The sequence below is a fragment of the Cololabis saira genome, chromosome 17 (genome assembly GCF_033807715.1).
Source record: "Cololabis saira isolate AMF1-May2022 chromosome 17, fColSai1.1, whole genome shotgun sequence".
Lineage (NCBI taxonomy): Eukaryota > Metazoa > Chordata > Actinopteri > Beloniformes > Belonidae > Cololabis > Cololabis saira.
Window position 1 is genome coordinate 2,623,892 of NC_084603.1, and position 20,777 is coordinate 2,644,668.

Here is a 20,777-nt window from a genome sequence, read left to right on the forward strand (position 1 = left end):
TGTAGAGAAAGAGCAAAGTCTTTGGTTTGGTGGCCACGACTATGCAGAACTCAACACATGTCATGCCAAGAGCAAAAGCCGGCCCAACAAGAAGAGCTACTCATCTCTACACCTCTGCCTGCCCATCCATGGAACAGAATAGCTCTTGATCTCTGTGAACACAACAAGAACAGCTACCTGGTAATATGAGATTATTACTCACAGCTCCTCCAGGTGCTGCACCTAACATCTACAACAAGCGGTCAAGTCATTCAGACACTTAAAGCAACATTTGCAAGGTTTAGGATCCCGGACGAGGTGGTGAGCAACAATGGTCCTCACTTCTCCTGTGCAGAGGTCCTGGCCCTGGCGAGACAGCGAGACTTTAAGCACACCACATCTAGTTCTCACCACCGCCAAGGAAATGGTCATGCGGAGAGAGCAGTACAGACTGCGAAGAGAATTCTCCAAAAAGAAGACCCAGTAATAGACCCTCATGTCGTACAGATCTACTCCCTCCCCTTTCAGGAGAAAGATCAGAAAAGAAAGATCTTCCAGCCAGCAAGAGTCATCACTCCAGAGCCTCACACCTGCACATCAGGACAGGTAGTTTCTTCTCATTAGTATGTCTGTGTGCATGTTTAAGCAGATAAGATGTGACATTTTCATCTTTGTTGTTACAGAAATGTTCATATTTTTTTATTCAGATCTCTGACATCAGATCAATACCAAAGTAGTATACATGTTACATTCTGATGTTTTGACAAGTACATGCAACATAAAAGGTCATTTACATTTATCTAAACATGTTTTGCACAGAAATATGTACATATTTTTTTCTCCTATTGGTACGACAATACTGGACCAGATCAACTTATCCCTAAACTTAGGATATGTACCTCATGTTTTTAAAGTTGCAGTAAATAAACCTTTCCTTAAAAAAACTGATGATAGACGGACTGTGCAGCCACGCCGTGCTTCTTCTTTTTATTTATGTGGCAAAAGAACTCTGTGCTGTCCGTAAAACCAAATCTAAGCACTGACGAATTCGCCGACATTTTGTGCCCTCATCCGTGGATCCGTGAAAGGGATTAAAGGGGGGAGTGAGGGCGGGAGAGGACGAGCGCCGACGCCGTCTGTGTCACAAAGTTCATGTGATTGATTGAACCTCCGGTCCTGACACCGCAGCAGAACCTCCGGTCCTGACACCGCAGCAGAACCGTGGTCTGTGCATCCCTGGCACCCGCTCACGTCAAACTTACCGAAGCATTTCCAACGCAGCAGGCCCAGTATTTGGGCCTCTGCCGGTAAGTTTTGATACAACTTTTAACTTCTCCCGTGTACACCGCAACTGTCTGAGTCTTCTCTCCGCTGTGGGCTCCTCTTGGAGCCCTCGCGAGTAAGTTTTGCTCTGAACCACCGGCTAAAGGAACTAGCTAGCTGCTCGCTACTCTGCCATTACTCGTTACTGGTCACCGCTGTTTTACGTCCTCAGCCACCACCACCTCCTCCTCAACAAGCTTACCTGCTGGATGTAGCATGCTGTGGCTAATCCCGTGGATATTCCTGGGGTTTTCATCGCTCCTCTACACCCGGACCCTCGGCTCCTCGACTCTAGCTAACGTTAGCTTCCAGCTACCGCTCTCCACCGGGACCATGCCGCCGCTCCACTCCGCCGTGGCCCACCACCCGCGTCCGACATCTGGTCCACTCTGGCAAAACCATCCTCCACACAGTCACTCAGGCCGCTTGTTTTCCTACAACTTCATGTCGCCAAACTCCATTCCTTCCTTCTGGTCCTCCTGCCGTCCCGCAACTACGTTACGTCATCACAACAAACAGCATGTGAATCTGTCCAATCTCCGTCCACTTCCTCAGTCCTCTCAGCCAATCACCAAGCAACACCACCTGAAACTGGCTCTGTTCAACACCCGCTCACTCAACGACAAAAGACTGCTGCTGAATGAATTTATAACGGACAATAATCTGGATTTTCTCTGTCTAACAGAAACCTGGCACAAACCCCTGGACTATTTCTCACTAAATCAGGCCACTCCCCCCAACTTCACCTACATGGAACAAGCTCGCGCTGAGGGGTAGGGGGGCGGTGTTGCAGCAATATACAGAAAGGACATTAAAGCAACCTCCATCCCCATTCCTGTCATTCCGTCATTTGAGCACGCTGCCTTCAAACTACCTGGCCCCACTCCTCTTGTCACCGCCGTCATTTATCGCCCCCCCAAACCAAACCCCTCCTTTCTCTCGGATCTCTCGGATTTTCTGACCCAGCTCTGCTCCATCTCTCCCTCTGTTCTCCTCCTGGGTGACTTCAACTTCCACATCAACGATGCTAACTGTAAACCTGCTGCTGAATTCCTGGACCTGCTACACTGCCTCAACTTCACTCAACACGTCGACTTCCCCACTCACGCCCGCAGCCACACCCTCGATCTCGTCTGCTCCACCGGCCTCACAATAAATCAGCTCTCCAGCCTCAACCTCCACGTGTCTGATCACCTGGCAATCACTATGGACATCAACATCCCCATCCCCACTCCCAAAGAAGCACGCAAAATATCCTTCCGCAACATCAGATCCATCTCCCCCTCTGCCCTCTCAGCCTCTCTTGCCACTCAGATGTCCGCCTCCCCTCCCCCGTCAGCCGACAACCCCTCAGACCTCGTGGATTACTACAACCATACACTCTCCTCCTGTCTTGATCAACTGGCTCCCATCAAAACCAAAACAGTCTCTTTCGCACGCTCAGCACCCTGGTACACCCCTGAACTCCACAAAATGAAATCCCGTAAACGTCAACTCGAGCGACTCTGCAAGAAATCTGGATTAACTGTTCATCAACTCGCCTACTCTGATCATCTCCACCAATACAAGGATGCCCTCAACTCAGCTCGCTCCACCTACTTCTCCAACATCATCCATTCCGACTCCTCCAACCCAAAGGCTCTCTTCTCCACAATCAACAAACTTCTCAAACCCAGCGACAACATCTCCAACTCCTTCACAGTCTCTAAGTGCAACGACTTCCTCTCATTTTTTCAATCCAAAATCCAGACCATCTACAGTAACCTGACCACCTCCTCCACCCCCTCCACCTACCCACCTGTTTCCCCCCCCTCCACCTCTCAGTCCCTGTCTCACTTCTCTCCCATGTCTTCAGCGTCTCTTTCAACTGTCATGATGGGCATGAAAACCTCTTCCTGTGCTCTGGACCCCATCCCATCCACATTTATAAAAAACTGTCTCCCAGCCATCTCCCCACTCATCATCAACATCGTCAACTCCTCCTTCAGCTCTGGATCAGTCCCGGACATCCTCAAACTGGCAGCTGTCACCCCCATCCTCAAAAAACCTGGACTCAACCCTGACACCATGAACAACTTCCGGCCCATTTCCAACCTCCCTTTCCTGTCAAAAATTCTGGAACGTGCCGTCGCCACTCAGCTCAACACCCACCTCACCTCCAATGATCTGTTTGAAACATTTCAATCTGGTTTCCGCTCACGTCACAGCACCGAAACAGCCCTCATCAAAGTCACCAATGATCTCTTTCTCTCCTCCGACTCCGGCAACCTCAGCATTCTCCTTCTCCTGGACCTCACAGCAGCCTTCGACACCATCAGCCACACCATCCTGCTTTCCCGCCTGGAATCATCTCTCTACATCCATCCGCCCTCTCCTGGTTAAAATCCTATCTCACCAACAGACATCAATTCATCAGCATCAACAACTGCTCCTCCTCCACTGCCCCTCTGTCACAAGGCGTCCCCCAGGGTTCGGTGCTTGGTCCTCTACTCTTCATCCTCTACAGCTCCCCCTTGGCAACATCATCCGCCGCCACCGCCTCCACTTCCACTGCTACGCTGACGACGTTCAACTGTACATCTCCACCAAATCCCTCACCTCTGCAACCCACTCTACCCCGACCAACTGCCTCGCTGAAATCAAGTCATGGATGCACTCGAACTTCCTCCAACTCAACTACAACAAATCGGACATGCTCATCATCGGCCCAAAATCCCTCACCAAAACCGGTCACGACTTCACCCTCACCATGGACAACTCCATTCTGTCTCCCTCCACTCACATCCGCAACCTCGGAGTTATCCTGGACAATAACCTCTCCTTCCAACACCATGTCAACCACATCACAAGGACTGCTTTCTTCCACCTCATAAATATTGCCCGTCTCCGTCCATCACTCTCCTTCTCTACCGCTGAAACCTTGATCCACGCCTTCATCACCTCAAGCCTCGACTACTGCAACAGCATCCTCTACGGTTCAACTTCCAAGGTCCTCAATAAACTCCAATACATTCAAAACTCTGCCGCCCGCCTGCTCACCCACACCCGCTCCAGAGACCACATCACCCCAGTCCTCCAGAAGCTCCACTGGCTCCCCATCCCTCAACGGATCCACTTCAAAATCCTTCTCCTCACCCACAAAGCTCTCCACAATCAGGCCCCCTGCTACCTCACCGACCTGTTCCACCGCTACACTCCCTCCCGCAGCCTCCGCTTCTCTGACGCCAACCTCCTGTCCCTTCCAGTCAGAACGAAGCACCGGACCTGGGGCGACAGGGCCTTCTCCATCGCTGCACCCACCCTCTGGAACTCCCTCCCCAAAAACATCCGTGACTGTTCAGACCTCCCAGCATTCAAATCCCATCTCAAAACTCACCTTTACAGAACTGCTTTTAATGTGTGATAATGTCCTGTTTCATGTTGTGTCCTTATGTACTGTCCTGTGTAATTGTAATTTGTATTATGTGTTTTGTTTTAATGTAAAGCGTCTTTGAGTGCCCTGAAAAGCGCTATATAAATAAAATGTATTATTATTATTATTATTATCATTGGTACCACTTGAAGGGGGCGTATAATGAGATGTAAATAAAAACAAAACTGTGCCTGCCTGGATTACCAGTGGTGTAGTTTACATGATACACAGGTATACGTCGTATACCCAATAGAAAATGTCAATGATTTGCATAACCCAGTGGTCCATGATGGTTTTCTAAGAATCTAAACGTGGAGTCAAAAATAAAAACATTTAGAGACAGAATCAAGAATAAAACAAGATTAATGAGATAAAAATCTAATTTATGATCAAACATCAACAATCCAGTAAATTATCTAATGTTTAAATGTTACAAAGATCAAATAAAAACACAATAAAAAAACTAAAGATAAATGGTGATCATCTTCTTCTTCATCCTCATCCTCATCATCATCATCATCATCATCATCATCATCATCATCATCGAGACACTGAGGAAACAGAACCAGAGTCCAAGTCCAGGATCCAACAGAGACAGTTTCTCTGACAGGACTTTTGAGACTAAACTGGACACAGAGACACTGAGGAATCTAACCAGGACGAGAGTCCAAATCCAGGGCAGAGAGGTTCAGTGGTGTTGAAGGTGGTGTTGAAGGTTTGGAGGTGGATCAGTCTGTCAGAGACGACTTCATAAAAGGACAGAGTTCCAGCAGGAACGTCCACGTACACTGCTACTCTATCAGAGGTTGAAGATGAAGATGAGTAGATGATGGATGCTCTGTTATTGTGAAGGACACGGTACCGACCACCTGGATAACAGTCCAGATTCCAGGAATGATCGTTTCTTCCAAACAAACAGTCACCAGAGTTTCCTCTCCTGCTGATTCTTCTGTAACTCACTGATACAGAAGCCTCTCCGCTCCACAGGACCTCCCAGTAACAGCGACCCGTCAGAACTTCTCTACACAGCAGCTGAGGAGGAATATCAAACCTGTCTGGATGATCAGGATATGACTGATCCTCCCAGACAAACATCATCTTCCTGTTGTCATCAGACAGTTTGATGCGTTTGTTGACTGTGTTTGTGTCGATGGTGAGTTGAAAGGAATCTGATGGAGAGAACAAACAAGCAGCTGCAGTTATTATTGAACAGTTATTGATCACTGATGGACTCATGAACGAGTGAAGATGGTTGAATAAAAACACACTTACACTTCCTCAGACCTGGTGTCAGCCATCGTTGTCCAGCAGGCTCCACCCTGGAAGAAGGAGGGGGGTCAGTCTCTCTCAGAGGAAGCAGAGATGTCAGAGCCCCCCCACCCCCATCACCTGTTGGGCACTCCCGTATCCGCTAAATAAACATCCCACCACACCCCTGAGCAATCACTTGAGGTGGAGGAAAACCCCCACACCTGTGCCACCATAACTACCCCCCCCCCTATACCCCCCCCCCCTCCCCTCAGCAGTGTGTCCTACCTGAGAGTGTCCAGTCTAGAGAGACGCTTCCCTACTGACTCCCCTGGATGGTTGTAGCTCAGGTCCAGCTCTCTCAGGTGGGAGGGGTTGGAGGTCAGAGCTGAGACCAGAGAAGCACTTCCTTCCTCTGAGATCAGACAGCCTGGCAGCCTGCAGAAACGCAACATGGGTCTGTTGCATGTTCTCTGCTCAAGTGTCCTGCTGCAGACACGTTTAGCAGCATGTTCACTGGACCTGAAAAAGACTTGAATGAATCCTGACCTTAGAGACTCCAGTTTACAGTGTGGACTCTCCAGTCCAGGACACAGCTTCTCCAGTCCAGAATCCTGCAGGTCGTTGTTGCTCAGGTCCAGTTCTGTCAGACTGGAGGACTGAGAGCTGAGAACTGAGGACAGAAGTGGACAGATGTCCTCTGAGAGGTTACAGTCACTCAGTCTGCAGATGGACGAAAAGAAGAACAACCAGGTTATTTCACTGTTATGGAAGAAAATGTAGTTGTGTCTCCAACTGTTCTGCTGGTCTTCAGTAACGTTTGTGTTAAATCACATTTCAGCAACAAACAATTCAAGCTGCTTTATATGATAAAAACATGAAAAGTAAAGAGGAAAAAATAAAAATCATGACTTTTAGTGCAGTTGGCAGAATAAATAAACGGTGGAAGTTTCTCCTAAAATTTAGTCCTGAAATTAGCAGTTTAAATCTGAATGCAAATTGTTTCAATAATCCATTAAAGGCAGCTGTAAATAGAGGTTTTATCTGGATTTAAAGGAACTGAGGGTTGAACCTCCAGTGTTACTATAGGTTTCTGGAACTGTGTTACAGATCTGTGGAGAATAGAAGCTGAATGCACCTCCACAGGCATACACACCTACAACTCCCTCCATCGACCGAATGACAAATGTGTAAACAAAATAACTCCTTGCTCCCACATCACTCATGTGAGGTTGTGCTGAGAAAAAGACCCCAAACAAGTGAAGAAAAAAATTTAATCTGGAGGTAAAACCAGACGTAGTCAGAAACTAGCCTCCACTCCCGAGGTCCAACATGTGTCTGTTGGTACTTACAGAACTTTCTTGGAGGCTTGGACCACCGGCAGCAGCCTCCGTAGAGCCTCCTCTGAAGCTGAGAACTTCTTCAGGTCAAACACCTCCAGATCTCCTGATGACAGTAAGATGAAGACCAGAGCCGACCACTGAGCAGGAGACAGTTTATCTCTGGAGAGACGTCCAGACCTCAGGGACTGTTGGACCTCCTCCACCAGAGAATGATCGTTCAGTTCATTCAGACAGTGGAACAGGTTGATGCTTCTCTCTGACGACAGGTCCTCACTGATCTTCTCCTTGATGTATTTGATGGTTTTCTGATTGCTCTGTGAACTTCTTTGGTTTGATGTCAGACCTCGTAGGAGAGTCTGATTAGTCTCCACTGAAAGACCCAGGAGGAAGCGCAGGAACAAGTCCAGGTGTCCGTTTGGACTCTGTAAGGTCTTGTCCACAGCTGTCTGATAGAAGCCGGTTGAAGAATGGTGATAGAGGCGAGTCTCTTCATCTTCATCATCCTCATCATCCTCATCATCATCATCATCTTCTTCATCAACATCTTCTTCATCTTCATAATTTTCAACTTCATCTTCATATTCTTCTACTTTACCCTCATCCTCAATTTCCTCTTCATCTTCATCCTCCTCCTGAACTTCTTTGCGTGTTTCAGATGTGTGAAGGGTTGTCTGATCTACCAGCAGGTTGACTCCAGACTTGATGAAGGTCCCATGGACATGAAGAGCAGCCAGAAACTCCTGAACACTCAGATGGATGAAGCAGAAGACCTGGTCCTGGTACAGGCTGCTCTCCTCTCTAAAGATCTGGGTGAACACTCCTGAGTACACTGCAGCCTCTCTGATATCGATGCCACACTCTCTCAGGTCTGGTTCATAGAATATCAGGTTTCCTTTCTGTAGCTGCTCAAAAGCCAGTTTTCCCAGAGACTCCACCATCTTCCTGCTCTCTGGACTCCAGTGTGGATCTGTCTCAGCTCCTCCGTCATACTTGACCTTCTTCAGTTTGGCCTGGACCACCAGGAAGTGGATGTACATCTCAGTCAGGGTCTCGGGCAGCTCCCCTCCCTCTCTGGTTTCCAGGACGTTCTCCAGGACTTTCTCCAGGACTGTAGCAGTGATCCAGCAGAAGACTGGGATGTGGCACATGATGTGGAGGCTCCGTGATGTCTTGATGTGGGAGATGATCCTGCTGGTCTGCTCCTCTTCTCTGAACCTCTTCCTGAAGTAGTCCTCCTTCTGTGGGTCAGTGAACCCTCTGACTTCTGTCACCATGGAGACACACTCAGTAGGGATCTGATTGGCTGCTGCGGGCCGTGTGGTGATCCAGAGACGAGCAGAAGGAAGCAGGTTCCCCCTGATGAGGTTTGTCAGCAGCACATCCACTGAGGTGGACCTTCTGGGGTCACTGACGATTGTAGAGTTGTGGAAGTCCAGAGGAAGTCGACACTCATCCAGACCGTCAAAGATGAACGCGACCTGGAAGTCTTCAAAGCTGCAGATTCCTTTGGTTTCAGAGAAGAATCCATGAACTAGTTCCACCAAGCTGAACTTTTCCTCTCTCAGCACATTCAGCTCTCTGAAGGTGAACGGAAGCAGGAACTGAATGTCCTGGTTGGTTCTGCCTTCAGCCCAGTCCAGGCTGAACTTACGTGTTAACACTGTTTTCCCGATGCCAGCCACTCCCTTCGTCATCACCATTCTGATTGGTCCTCCTCTTCCAGGTGGGGGTTTAAAGATGTCTTCCTGTCTGATGGCTGTTTCTGCTCCGTCTGGTTTCCTGGAAGCTGCTTCAATCTGTCTGACTTCATGCTCTTCATTGACCTCTCCGGTCCCTCCCTCTGTGATGTAGAGCTCCGTGTAGATCTGCTCCAGAAGGGTTGTCTTTCCTGCTTTAGTGATCCCCTCAGACACATGCTGGTACTTCTTCTGCAGCTGACTTTTGAGTTTGGATTGACAAATGGCAGCAACGGTATCTAAATAAAGATTAAATACAGAAAACCACGTAGTGATTAAAACCAGCCCACAACAAGTTCTACTTCCTCTAAAGAATCAACATTTCAACATTTACTGATCAGCAGTTCACTGAGGGGTATTAAAGCATTTTCCTCCCAAAAACCCCCCCGATCAATCAGAGGAACAAGAACAGTGTTTCCTCTACGATTCACTTCAGACAAAAAAGTTTTGTTCGTTTTGTGTTTGCTGGAACTGAATATTGAATCCACACAGTTCAACACTTTAGAATAAAACTTTTATTTACTGGGATATTGATGACCCTATTAATGAGATGTTCCTAACAGAAGACTGGTGCAAGAAGATGAGCTGAGTTCCTCCACCTTCCAGTGGGTTTAATGTTGTGTTTGATCTGTGAATGTTGGTCATCTACTGAAACATTCTGTGTCATTTATCCAGCAGCTTAGATGTTCAGTGAAACGTCTTACTGTTCTGCAGGCGGTCAGCCAGCTTCTCCTGCTTCCTCCTCCTCAAGAACTTCACTGTGATTTTCATGAATGTCTCTCTGATGCTCTTCTGCTCTTCATCTTCATCCTCCTCCAGACTCTCTGAGGATTCTGGGTAATCTGGACTCAGAACCTTCTGGATCTTCTTCAGTTCAACCTTCACAAACATGATGATGTCGTTCTCCAGCAGCTGGAACAGAAGACCACATGAATGACCCAACCAGACGGAAATCATGGAGACGAACATCAGGTCCATGATGGACAGACTGACAGTCCACTGGTCTCCAGAGACCAGCATGGAAACAAACACCAGTTCCATGATGGACAGACTGACAGTCCACTGGTCTCCAGAGACCAGCATGGAGATGGACATCAGGACAACAAATGGAGAAGCAGTTGTTGTTCATGTACAGACCTGAAAGATGGAGTCCAGCTGGGTCTGATGCTGCTGGACAGACGGACCACTGGGGGACTCTGAGATCTGCTGGTCCACTCTGTGGTGGAATCATGAAGAACTAGGTCACATCATGTCTGAAGGTCCATGGAGTCATGTTTGGATGAGAACAGTCCACCAGAGGACTTCCTGTCATGTTGTTTTTTTTGGTTTTTGTTTTTTTTTACCTTGTCTGCACACATATTAATGGTTGATACCATGCCGGTAAAAACCTGAGGCATACAGTATATATATGTGCATTATTACTATATTTAATATATATATATATATATATATATATATATATATATATATATATATATATATATATATATATATATATATATATATATATATATATATATATATATTATAAATTGTTTTGCTGGCTAAAACTAATTTCTCCTCGGATTGGATTGTGAAATCCAAGGGCTTTCTGTTTGACATTTGCCCGACGACCAAGATGCGTAATATCAACCACACTGGTCGGGAAAAGGACTCCAATAACATAAAGGCATGCCTGAGCCTTTTCAACGAGTTTGAGGAAAACATGTCTATGTTTACCTCACAATTCCTGCACCTGCTTCCACCTGTTGGATTTGGCTGTCTGGACGCCTCGGCCCTGCTCAGTAGAATAGAGCAACTGGGAAATGAAGTATCGGGTCTAAGGAAGACGATTCACGCTCAGTTGGACGTGAATAAGAACCTGGTGGAAGCTACATCTGCTGTGAATCTCCGAGTGACAGCGATGGAGGAGCGCCGCACCATGGATTCGGGCTCAGGGGCTGCTGCTGGTGGAGTTACGGATCCCCCTGGTGCTTCTCGGAAAAGTGAGGTACAGAGTCGGATCGGCTCCGCTCGACCGACAGCGGCATTACCTCCCCCCGTTGCAGAGGCTTCAATTAGCTCCCAGCCCCGCTCTCCCGTTCCGTGGTCTTTGGTCGTCGCTAAAGGCAGTAAAAAGCCTACACCAGCGAAGCCACTTCCTCGACGCGCCCCAGTGTTATCTCGGGGAAAACGGGAGCAGAAGAGTAAAGCTGTGGAGATTGTGGGTACTGGTACTGCGTGCCCAAACATTTCTGTGATCACAACCAAGAGGGTGAGTGTATTTGTCACCAAACTCTCCCCTAATGTAGTTGCTGAAAGTCTACGTGACTATGTGTTTGAGAAAATGGACAATATTACAGTGACGTGTAGAAAGATAGACGTGCCTGGCAGCCGTTTTGGCTCGGTTCATGTCACTGCTGTCTGTAATGAAGTAGCGGACATGTACAGTCCTGCAATCTGGCCCCCCGGGGTTGCTGTGCGACGCTACTTTGAGCCCCGTGGACCCAGGACCATGAACAGCAGTGCTCCTGTTGAGAGGGATGAGGTGCTGCGCACAGAAAAGGAAGCCCCGGCTTCGGACATTCACTAAAAATGCAACATGCGGGTCGCCTCTTACAATTGTTGTGGGTTGCGCCTTGGTAGTAGTGTGGGTGACAGAGCTCGGAGATTAGAAGTGGATACCCTGTTACAAAACTGTGAAATTGTATGCTTACAGGAGACTTTCCTCTCAAAGCAAGTGTTGGGAGGTCTGAACTCTATTCATGATGATTTTCACGGAGCTGGGGAATCAACAACGGATCTTTCTCAACGTATGGTTAAAGGGAGAATCTCAGGGGGTGTGGCCATCCTGTGGCACAAACGTCTTGACCCTGTAATCAGTGTTTTGCGTCTGGATATAGACTGGTGTATTGCTGTGCATCTAAAGCTGAATAGCAGAGAGTTTATTATTCTGAACATTTATACTCCCTATGACGCAAGTCACAATGATGACGAGTATGTGGAGAGACTTGCATCTCTCTGAATGCAGATATATCTGATAAAAAAGCTCCTTTTGCTAAACATCTGCTGAACTTCTGTGAAGATAATAATCTTGTCCTGTCTAGCCAAGAGCTTCTGCCTGCTGACAGTTTTACCTATTATAGTGAAGCTCACCATTCAGTTAGCTGGCTTGATCATGTGATTTATACTTCAGATGCTCATGCAACACTTGTTTCCATGAAAATATTGCATGATGTTACTACAACTGACCATTTTCCCATGGAGATGACTCTAGACATTGGCAGACTCCCAGAGATAACCAATGAGAGCAGTGGTGATATGAGGCCAGGATATACTGGTCAGAATTATCTGTTGAGGATGTTTTTAATTACTGTGGGAGATCAGGGGTCCGTTTCACAAAGCAGGTTTAGTGAAAACTCTGAGTCTGTTAACCCTGAAATGAGGGAAACTCTGAGTTTTCCGTTTCACAAAAGGAGGTAACTCAAACCAGAGAAAGAGGAGTAACTCTAGCCTGTTTCACAAAGAGAGGTAACTTAAAGGAGCTTGAGGCCGGATTGTGGCAGGATTTATGAAAAAAATCTGTATACATTTTAAGTTTTCTAGTAATAATGTCAGATGAAGCGTTCCAAACCCAAAAGAATGATCCCTCTAGTGTATCTCTCCTTTGCCTTTGCTGCAAAATGTGCTGCAATTCGGTCCCGAATTTCCCGCGCTGGGCTGCGGATGTGACGTCACATGACGCTGCATGCACATTCTCCCCGTTCTCCCGTGCCGGCTTCACTGTTGGCTGCAGTACCCCCAACGGCCGTTGTGGTGAAGGGTGGCGCTAGAGAGTCTCATTTCTTAAAAGGAGCCTCAAGCTCCTTTAAGCTCTCGGTCAGTTACCGTAGTAACAGACGCTCTGAATCTAACCTGGTCGGGACCAGGTTTATATGAATGAACCTGGAGTTTCTCTGTGTCTCCGCCTCTTTCAGAGCCGCACGCACATTTGATTTCCTCATTCATTCAGTCAGCAGGCGAGTTTTGGCGAAGTTCTGCCGTCTGTCATTAAAAACAGAGTCAGTATATATATTAGAAGTCCATTGTCACGAACATGGCATGTCCTTTTGATTAAGACACAATTGATGAAGGTGCAGAATTAATGCGCATAGAATTAAATATTCGTCGGGAGATGGTTATCAGACCGCGTAATACATGTACATTATACATAGTCTCATTACAGGCAAAGCAATATATGTTAATCCTTTATTTGTTATAATTTTGATGATTGAATTGTTTAATGATTTCATAATATATTCTAATTTTTTGAGATTTTTTATTTGGGGTTTTCATAAACTGTGAGCCATAATCTCAAAACTATAACAAATAAATGCTTGAAATATCTCACTTTGCATGTAGTGGGAAATAATATTTGTTTCACCTTAAATTGAATTTACTACGAATTAAGTTTTGCAATATATTAAAATTTTCCGACCTCCACCTGTATATTATTACATGAATAAATAAGAGCATACAGGGGTCTCCAACTCCGGTCCTGGAGAGCACATATCCAGCATGTTTTACGTGTCTCCCTGCATGAACACACCTGATTCTAATCAATGATCGTCATAACTTGTCATCAAGGACACTTCTGTTGCTGACACAGCTCCTTGTATCATGGTGTGCTGAAGCAGGGAAAGATCTAAAACATGCTGGATAGGTGCTCTCCCGCAGGACCGGAGTTGGAGAACCCTGGCATAATATGTGTCTGTATTGGTTCAATACGGAACGCAACTTTTAATTCACAATTACGGAACAATTCCGTATTTCAAGGGACGGGTGGCAAGCCTACATAAACCTGTCCAAGCCATCAAATCAAATCAATCAAATCAAACTTTATTTATATAGCACTTTTCCTACAAATAATGAAACACAAAGTGCTTAACAGGGAAAAAAAAAAAACAAGAAAAAACAAATAAACATAAAACTTATTAATGCCCCTCCCCCCCCCCCCCCCCCTCCCCGCAGACAAAAGCACACTACAATTCACCTAAATTCCTAAATTACACACACAGACACGCACGCAGACACATGGTGTAGACATGGCTAGGCACAGAGGATCCAGGTGACGAAACGGTAACAGGGAGCTGTCCACGCCAGGAGGTCTCATAGCCCGCAGCTACAAGGGGGGGGGGGGGGCCACAGAGACCATCCCGGCCCGGACGGATAGAGGAGTCCACACCACAGCGGTGAAGCCGTGGTGCAGAACTCCACCACCATCCAGGCCATAACCATCCCCAGGACGACCCCCTGCAGGCCAGAGTCACTCCCAGCATGGAGGCTCCCTATGAGGAAACACTGGAGATAAACGCTACAAGAAAACAGGATAAAATACACTAAAGGAGTTTATAAAAAACATAAAACATACAAACATAAAATCCTAAAAGTATGTCTAGAAAGTAAGACATTAAAAACTAAAATAATAAAACAGTAAAATGTATAAAATAGACCATAAATAACAACTAAAATATTTAGATAAAACATTGAGATTAAACAAAAATAAAATACGATAAGAAAGGATAAACTAAATATAAAACAGAGCAGTAAGATTCAATAAAAATAAGGGTGAGCATAAGAAATGTAAAAGAGTTAAATGAGTCAGTTAAAAGCCTGATTAAAGAGATGGGTCTTGAGCCTCTTTTTAAAAACATCAACAGTCTCTGCGGCCCTGAGGTTCTCCGGGAGGCTGTTCCACAATCGGGGACCATAAAAACTGAATGCCGCCTCCCCGTGTGTCCTGGTTCTAACTTTTGGTATGGTTAAAAGGCCGGCACCGGAGGACCTCAGGGTCCGTGAGGGTCGATAGGGTAAAAGTAGTGCAGACAAATAAGAAGGCCCAAGACCATTAAGACACTTAAAAACTAGTAAAAGAACCTTAAAATCGATCCTGAAGCGCACGGGGAGCCAATGCAGCGATTTTAAAACAGGTGTAATGTGCTCCCGCCCTCTGGTCCTCGTCAGCACGCGTGCGGCTGAATTCTGTAATAATTGTAGGTTGTACATGTTCTTTTTGGGAAGACCAGAGAGCAGGGCGTTACAATAATCTAAACGACATGAGATAAAAGCATGTATCAGCACCTCCGTACTAGCCTGAGAGAGAAACGGGCGGACTCTGGCTATGTTCTTAAGATGGTAAAAACCGATCTTTGTTATGTTTTTAATATGTGGAATAAAAGTGAGCTCAGAGTCAAAAATCACGCCCAGATTTTTAACTGATTTTGAGGGTTTAAAATCCTGTAACTTTGGTAAAAGTTTCTCTCTCTGGCCTTCGGGACCGATGAGTAAAATCTCTGTTTTGCCCTGGTTGAGCTGTAGGAAGTTTGCTGCCATCCATGACTTGATGTCTAAAATACAGTTAAAAAGGGCATCAATTGGCCCAGTGTCATCAGGAGACACAGCGATGTACAGTTGCGTATCGTCAGCGTAACTATGGAAGCTGATGCCGTGTCTCCTGATGACGTCCCCAAGGGGCAGCATGTACAGATTAAAAAGAGTTGGACCTAAAATTGACCCTTGGGGAACCCCACACTTTATCTTATAGGTTCCTGAGGAACATGTATCCATACTTACGAAGAAACTTCGATCAGTGAGGTAGGACGTGAACCATTTAAGAACAGTACCAGAGAGGCCGACCAGGTGCTTCAGTCTGTTTAATAAAATGTGATGGTCTACTGTATCGAAGGCGGCGGTTAGATCCAGCAGAACCAAGACTGTGAGTTTTTGGTTATCTAAATTGCACCTGATGTCATTTAAAATTTTTAAAAGTGCTGTCTCTGTACTGTGGTTCATCCTAAAACCGGACTGATGAGCCTCTAAAATGTGTGTTGAGTTTAAAAATTCATTCACTTGATTAAAAACAAGTTTTTCTAAAATTTTACTTAAAAACGGTAAGTTGGATACAGGCCGGTAGTTATTTAAAACATTGGGGTCCAACCCACTCTTCTTCAGAAGGGGCTTCACCACCGCCGTTTTAAAGGCGGCGGGGAAGGCACCCGTCTGAAGAGAACAGTTGACCAAATACAAAAGCTGTTCCTCAAAGAACCCATAGAGTGTTTTAAAAAACGGTGTGGGAATGGGGTCTAAAAGGCAGGTTGTGGGCTTTACCTTGGAGAAAACTCTACAAAGTGTCCCCGCATCAACCAAGGCAAAACTCTCCAGTGTTTCCTCAGGTAAAAGCATTGATCCAGGTGTGTTAAGAGTTAAAATCTGTTGAGATAAAAGACTGGATCTAATGTCGTCAATTTTACCCCTGAAGTGGTCTGCAAAATCCTCACAGAGGGCATCTGTTGCTGTCTTATGGGATCTGTTCAGGTTTCCATTTGTTAGAAGATCTATTGTGGAGAAAAGGAATTTGGAATTGTTTTTGTTATTTAGAATTAGGTTTTTGAAATGGGCGGTTCTTGCTTTTTTAATACTGTTATTGTAGTACTTAAGGTGTTGGCAAAAAATGTCATAATGAACTGTTAATTTTGATTTCCTCCATCTTCTTTCGGCACTCCTGCAGTTTCTTTTTAGTTTCTTTATTTCCTCAGTTCTCCATGGGGGTGTAGGTTTTATGCTAATTCTTTTAGTTAAAATTGGAGCCACTGAGTCCAGCGTTGTTTTGAGTATTTTGTTAAAATTGTCAACGATAAAATCACAGGGAGCTGGTAAAATTTCTGCAGGAGTGTTCTGTAAAATCTGGATAAAATTTGCAGCCACTTCAGGAGTTAGGTTACGTTTCCTCACCGTTCTCACCGGGGCCTCCCGCTGGTTAAAACTGGTGATGTTAAAAAACACGCAAAAATGGTCAGACACAGCCAGGTCCACAACAGAGCACGCACCCAGGGACAGGCCGTAGGTTATGACCAGGTCCAGGGTGCGCCCTCTGCTGTGGGTCGGTTGTGTGACATGTTGCTTAAAATCTAGACAGTTTAAAAGGTTTAAAAATTCTCTAGATACTGGGTCTGAGATGTTGTCTAAGTGCAGATTAAAATCACCAGTTATTAAGATCCTGTTGTAAGAGGTATGAATAATTGATAAGAGTTCAGAGAATTGGCTGATAAAACAGGTGGAGTACTGGGGGGGTCTGTAGACTGTTATGCAGAGAATTGGGGGGTTGCTAAAAACAAAAGCATGATATTCAAATGATGTGTAGCTGTTAAAAGGAACTGCATTGGATGACATAGTTGTTTTTGTTATTGATGCAGTTCCGCCCCCTCTCTTGCCCCCCCTGGTAGAAAATAGAAAGTTAAAATCTGGCGGGGAGGCCTCAGTGAGAACAACAGGTGCATCTGTGCCAAGCCATGTCTCTGTAAGGAGAATACAGTCCAGTTTCCTGTCTAAAATCAGGTCATTTATAATAAAGGATTTGTTTAAAAGAGAGCGCACGTTCAGCACAGCCATCTTGATGTCTGTGCCGAACGCGCGCTCATCATGACGTTTTAATGGAACATTAAAAACATAGCTGGATCTAAAAACATTCCTGTGCTTTGTTTTTCTGCTTGAGATGAGTGTTTTGATAATGTAGGTGTCCAGAGATTCTGGTGACAGGGGTGGTGGTGGTGCTGTACAGGTGTGTGTGGTGTTGGTGTATGTGGTGGGTGGGGGTGAGTGAGATGTGCTCCTATGTGTCTGTGTGTTAGCAGTGAGTCATGAGGTGGTGCAGGACTGTACTGTCAGGTCAATGTTTACTGATAAAAGCCGTGACCCCACCTGGTTTGGGTGGAGGCCGTCATGTTTAAAAAGGTGGGGTCTGTTTAAAAAAGCCATAAAATTGTCCACATATGGGATACCTTGGTCCAGGCAGTATCCCTTCAACCACCGGTGCAGCTGGCGGAGGCGACTGGTGGTGACGTCCCCGTAGCGCGGCGGGGGAAGCGGCCCGGAAATGACCAGCCGCTTCCCCGTGTCCAGCAGGCGGTCCACCATGACCCTGAATTCCTGCTTCAGGACCTCCGACTGCCGATTTCTCAGGTCGTTGATTCCGGCCTCCAGGACCAGCGTGGAGGCCGAGCTGTGCTGATCACACAGGCGCAGGGCGGCGGACTCCACATCTTTCACCCGGGCTCCGGGGTGGCAGAAGGTCCGGCCGCCCTGCACCCTCACATGGCGGACCATCGAGGTCCCGACGACCAGGACAGGTGGGGTGCGCTGCTCCGCGGTCCCGGGGACCGGCACGGGTGGAGTGCGCTGCTCCGCGGTTCCGGGGACCAGTACAGGTGGGGTGCGCTGCTCCGAGGGCCGCCTGGAGCTGCGCCTCTGGCGGGAGGGGACCCGGGGTTGGTGACGCCGGCCCGCGGTTGCTCCTGGCCGAGACGGAGAGGCCGAGCCAGGCTGGGCCTGCAGATCCCGGTTCCTGGGCTGGCGAGAGCCACGACCCGCTGGATGGACCGGTCCCTGCGGAGAGCCGGGACGCGCTCCCATCGGCGGAAAATCCTGCATGCTGAGGACGTCGAACCTGGTCCCCAGTGGGAGATCAGGTGGCGGGGCAGGGGGAGATGGACGTCTGGTGCCTCTGGTCACCACGGCCCAGGATTTCTCCGCCCTGAGCGGCGTCGAGCTCACCGGCTCCGGAGCCGCCGCTCCTTCCTCCCTGACGGAGTACTGCCACTCCGCGGGACGGAGACAGGAGGTGGAGGGTGCCGAGGATTTCGGCTTGGCTCCCTGCTGGAGCCAGCGGAGCCCAGCGGGTGCTGCTGCTGGAGATCCGGGGGTGGGAGATCCGGTCCATGGCAGGGTGGTATTTTCCATGGCCGTCATGCTCCGATCACCGGTACCGGATAATCTCAGGTGAGCGATAAACTTCGACTGCGTCGTTGCGACGGTGGAGAAATCCATAAGGATTTTGTCCTTCTCCTTTAGGTCAGCTTTCAAGCTCACTATGCTGTCCCTTAATTTTGACAGGGCGGGTAAACAGGTCTCACACACCGCTGCCATCTCAACGGTGTTCCGTGTTCCCGCTTTCCCGCGTTCCGCAATCACTTCCACTTCCGTATGTTGCGTCATCAATCTCTCACTACATCAAGGAGTTCCACAGGATTGCAGGTGAATGATGTAGAGATCTGTTAAATTAATTTTATATTATATTCTGTGCTGCGGTGTTACTCTTTTTTCGAAAAACATGTTCAAATTCGCCCTATGCGCGCATTAAAATCTTTAATTCCTATCGGGTGAAAAAGGACACGGTGTGAAGTATGTGGATCTTCAGATGAAAAAGTATGTTGCTCTTTTGTTGTCGCCAGTTGCCATGGTGAATCCTTGTATCACCTTGTATCGCTCTACTGATGATGGCTTTTTATTTCCCTCACGCACACGCTTAACTCCAGGTGAAACTACTTAGAGTTGAGTAAATTACCTCAAATCCGCTGTTCTGGAACCGAAAACTCAGAGTTCCCGATCTCAGAGTAGATACTAAGAACTAAGAGTTCAGGATTAGACTCAGAGTTTGTTGAACCTGCTTTGTGAAACGGACCCCAGGGCTCCTTTTAAGTCAGGTTCAGTTACCCATTGAAGCCATTTTATGTACTAATGCTAATTGTAATAATACCTCACACTGTAATGACTTGAGTTCTATGTATGATAATATTGTATGTGCTTTATCTCAGGCTAGTAGGCCGCTTATCACTCACCATACAAAGACTGGAATAAGCCAGGTTGGAACGCATATGTTGCAAATCACCCTGCTGAAGCTAAGACAGCACATAGAGCCTGGCTTATTGCAGGGAAACCTAGACAGGGCCCCGACTTAGGGCCCGATTTACTAAGATCCTAAATAAAGAGTACTAAATTGCGTGTGCACTGAAAAGGTTTGCACATGCTTTTGTTGTGTGTTTTGCGGGTGATCAACTAAGATTGCGTGCGCAATTGATAACAGGTGCAAACCTGTTATCGTGTCTTAGGGTTTGCGGCGCAAACTTTGCGCCATGGAGAGTCTGGATGGAAAGCAGGATATAGTCGCAAGCGCAAAATGAAATTTGACGAGTTGGAGTTAGAGATATTAGTGGAAGAGGCAAATTGTTGTGCCGTATTCAGCACCCCTGCCGTGAAAAGCACCCCCTCGTATATTCAATGATAAGTAGACCAAGAAAAAAAACAACACACTGACACTTCAATATATTTATATATACACACTCACACAAACACATACTTAGGAGTTTATATTATATATATTGACAAATATTATGGAAGACAACACAGTAAGCAGGCTATTAATTAATGACATCAATAACCATTTACCCGATTTTTGTTATCTGTGACTGTGATTGTGGGAAAGTATGACTATTGTGGAATCCATGAGCGCATTTAAACATGAATAATTAACACAAAACTGGACGCTAAACAGAACGTGACACGGAATGAGAATATAATTTTTGTCAGACGAGGGGGTTCTTTTCACGGCAGGGGTGCTGAATACGGCACAACATCGGGGTATGACAACTGCAGAATAAGTATAGGCGCACAATAAGAAACACTTTTTTCTCCATGAAAACACGTGATTTATTTATTATCACAAATAAAAAAATGAATGTGCCTCCTGTGGCAACCTTTTGCTAAATAATACTCGATTTAACATTCAAATAAAATATTTCTCCTTTTGCATGTGGAGAATCCTCACAAGTTGAGCCATCCCCACCCCATTCCTCAATTCAGGCACCAACAAGCATCCCTGCGTAATGCTGTGCAGATTAGCACCTTCCTTTCGAACGTATTAAAGGTGACCTATTATGGCATTTA

At 46.5% G+C, this 20,777-nt stretch overlaps 1 protein-coding gene across 2 annotated transcripts in view; it reads right to left on the reverse strand.

Moving 5' to 3' along the window:
* Nucleotides 1-5,082: 5,082 nt before the first annotated feature.
* Nucleotides 5,083-20,777, reverse strand: part of LOC133463752 (NACHT, LRR and PYD domains-containing protein 6-like) — a 30,245-nt gene continuing 14,550 nt past the window's right edge. The window contains exons 6-12 of one of the 2 annotated variants that reach the window (XM_061745462.1): nt 10,179-10,257; nt 9,746-9,953; nt 7,315-9,280; nt 6,512-6,685; nt 6,251-6,400; nt 5,987-6,033; nt 5,083-5,883 (exon numbers count right to left, since the gene is read on the reverse strand). In XM_061745462.1, coding sequence (XP_061601446.1) covers nt 5,336-5,883; nt 5,987-6,033; nt 6,251-6,400; nt 6,512-6,685; nt 7,315-9,280; nt 9,746-9,953; nt 10,179-10,257 — 3,172 coding nt within the window. In that variant the 3' untranslated portion in view covers nt 5,083-5,335. The remainder of the gene's footprint in view (nt 5,884-5,986; nt 6,034-6,250; nt 6,401-6,511; nt 6,686-7,314; nt 9,281-9,745; nt 9,954-10,178; nt 10,258-20,777) is intronic. The other variant, XM_061745463.1, reaches the window with a different exon arrangement.